The sequence below is a fragment of the Aplidium turbinatum genome, chromosome 8 (genome assembly GCF_918807975.1).
Source record: "Aplidium turbinatum chromosome 8, kaAplTurb1.1, whole genome shotgun sequence".
Taxonomy (NCBI): Eukaryota; Metazoa; Chordata; class Ascidiacea; order Aplousobranchia; family Polyclinidae; genus Aplidium; species Aplidium turbinatum.
This window is the reverse complement of record NC_137479.1, coordinates 23,082,848-23,085,414: the sequence shown is the minus strand read 5'-3', so window position 1 is coordinate 23,085,414 and position 2,567 is coordinate 23,082,848. Positions and strand designations below refer to the sequence as shown.

At 38.0% G+C, this 2,567-nt stretch overlaps 1 protein-coding gene across 1 annotated transcript; it reads right to left on the bottom strand.

Moving 5' to 3' along the window:
• Positions 1 to 1,364: 1,364 nt before the first annotated feature.
• Positions 1,365 to 2,567, bottom strand: LOC145776169 (general transcription factor II-I repeat domain-containing protein 2-like). The gene has a single exon (XM_082587569.1). It carries the CDS (start codon positions 2,565 to 2,567, stop codon positions 1,365 to 1,367), a length of 1,203 nt encoding a protein of 400 aa, XP_082443695.1.

The window sequence follows — 2,567 nt, the reverse complement described above, 5'->3', positions numbered from 1 at the left end:
AGAGCATGGTATGGTTGTAAGTATGTGGCACTGGTGTTTGATCCATTTGAGATATCAAAAATATTCAAAAAAATAAATGGTTTTTTGCGTTTATCTCAGTTTGATGATTTTGGACATAACACCATTTGGTTTTACGTCAACGATATAGACGAGAGTTGTCTTAAGTTGATAACACAAAATTTCAAGTTATGCGAACTTTTTCTCGTAGATAAAGTTGTTCGAAAATTTTTTTTAATTTTTTCGAAACGATACAAAATGCTTCATATTAAATTTAATCGAAGGTCCAAAAGTATGGAATGAAATCCCACACGAAATACGCACAATTTCCAAGGTCAAAGCCTTCAGTCATAAACTAAAATTACATTATTTAAAAAAGACGACAAACCAGTCCCTATACATGAAAAGCAACTTAGCCTACCTCTACAAACAATTACGCTGTTTAAGTTGATTATATCAAACACTGACTTATTGCCGTTTATTGTTTAATGCCATTAGCCAATTCGAGTGCTTTCTTCAATCCATTTGTGTCTTTATTAATGACCAGTTGGGAGCAGCTGACTAGATGACCAATTGGTCTTTCGCTGCTCCTGGTAAATCAGATTGAATTTGTTAACACTGAGTGTAGCTTACTTATGCGTTCCTCTATGTTCATGAACTGTTTGTTATTGTGATGTAAGCTTATTGTGAATCGTACTATTATAGAATCTGATTGGCAAATAAAGTTATTTCTCTCTCTCCTGACTACTACAGCAGTAGGTATAGCTGTAACTGAGCAGTTAAGCTGAATTTTTGGTGTTCTGTAATTTGAGCCGCAGTTTTTGCCCGTTCCTGTAAGACAGAGGTCGGCAACCTTTAGCATTAAAAGAGCCAATGTTCCCAAGTTTCTTCAAATTAAGACATATTCGAAGCCATAACATGTAACTGTCGAGTTGGCCACTAAAACCAAAGGTAATTATAGCCTACTCTTCATGTAGAATTTCTTTCAATTTTTGCTTTGTACATGCGAATATTCTAGAATTTCAACAAACAAAGCCTGACTATGAAACACAACACTTTTTAGTAGGCTACCTACGGGCACAGTATTGGGTAAAAACATACATTTTCAAATAATCATTTATTTCACCCAGCTAATGCGATATTTGCTCCTGAATTTCACTGCACAGCACATCTACATTAGCTTGATAAGATGACACTTTGAGTTTCATCTGGGACTGCAAGCTCTCATCTGTTAGGCGTGAGCGTTGTTCATTTTTTAAATAATTCATGGCCGAAAAACTTTGTTCGCATAAATATGTTGATCCAAATATCGACAGAACTCCAAATGCATATTTTTTCATGTTCATGTAAGAATCAGGTATTGCATTTCACGTATTGAACACGAGCTTGTCTGGTTTTTGAAGCTTTTTAAGGTCACTCCATTTGTGGTTGTGACGAAGCGTGGCCTTCTGGCGAGCAAGATCTTCAAGGTCAGCTCTCAAGCTTCGGAACTTAGATACCCACACATCCTTGTCAGCTATGTCGGCCAGTTCAAGTTCAAGACTAGATTGACTTACAGCTGTGAATGCAGTCATATTCAACAATAATGGATCGATTTTCAGAGGGGTAATAGGGAAGGATAACGTGTCTTTTTCCTTCCTAAAATCACAGAATCGTTGTTGAAACACAGTTTGCATATCGATGATAGCTTGCTGAAAGTAAACAAAATTTAACTGGTTGTGTGCTTCTTTGAACTCTTTTAGAAAGGGAAAGTGAAGTAGTGTACCTCTTTGTAAATCTCTGGCAAACACTGTCATCTTGCGCTCAAAAGCCAAAACCTCCTCCAGCATCTGCAGGGTTGTGCTACCTTTTCCTTGCAAGCTTTTGTTCAACGTGTTGAGGTGCGATGTCATATCCACCATGAAATGCAACTTTTCTACCCAATCTGGCTGATCCAATTCAGGAAAAGAGAGCCCTTTGATTTTTAAAAACGTTTTTACGTGTTCCAAACTCACAGCAAATCTTTTCAGTACCTCCCTTCGGGACAGCCATCGGACATTGTCGTGTAGCCGCAGATCTGGATATGTGCTATCAAGTTCATCTAATAATGAACGAAACTGTCGGTGGTTTAATCCTTGTGCAATTATTTTGTTTAATACTCGAATGACGAGATTCATCATTTCATTGCACTCTCGGGGAAATGTTTGAGCGCACAATGCCTCCTGATGTAACATACAGTGAAACGTCAACAGCTTTCCATCCAGTGACTTCTGAAGTAAACTCACAAACCCCTTCTGCGTTCCTATCATATTTGGTGCTCCATCAGTAGCGACCGAAACCAAGTGAGTTGTGTTTATTTCTTTTGTTTTGAGACAGTCTAAAACTGCCCCACAGATGTCTTCACCTCGCGTCTGGCCTTTTAGTGGTATTATTTCAATCAATTCTTCCTTTAATCCAGTAGAATTTACGTATCTGCAAAACAGCGATATTTGCTCAACATCACTGACATCTTTCGAACCATCACAGGCAATAGAGTATCCTGGGGCTGAATTGATATCTGAAATTTGTTGAGAACTGATGTTGGCTGCCAT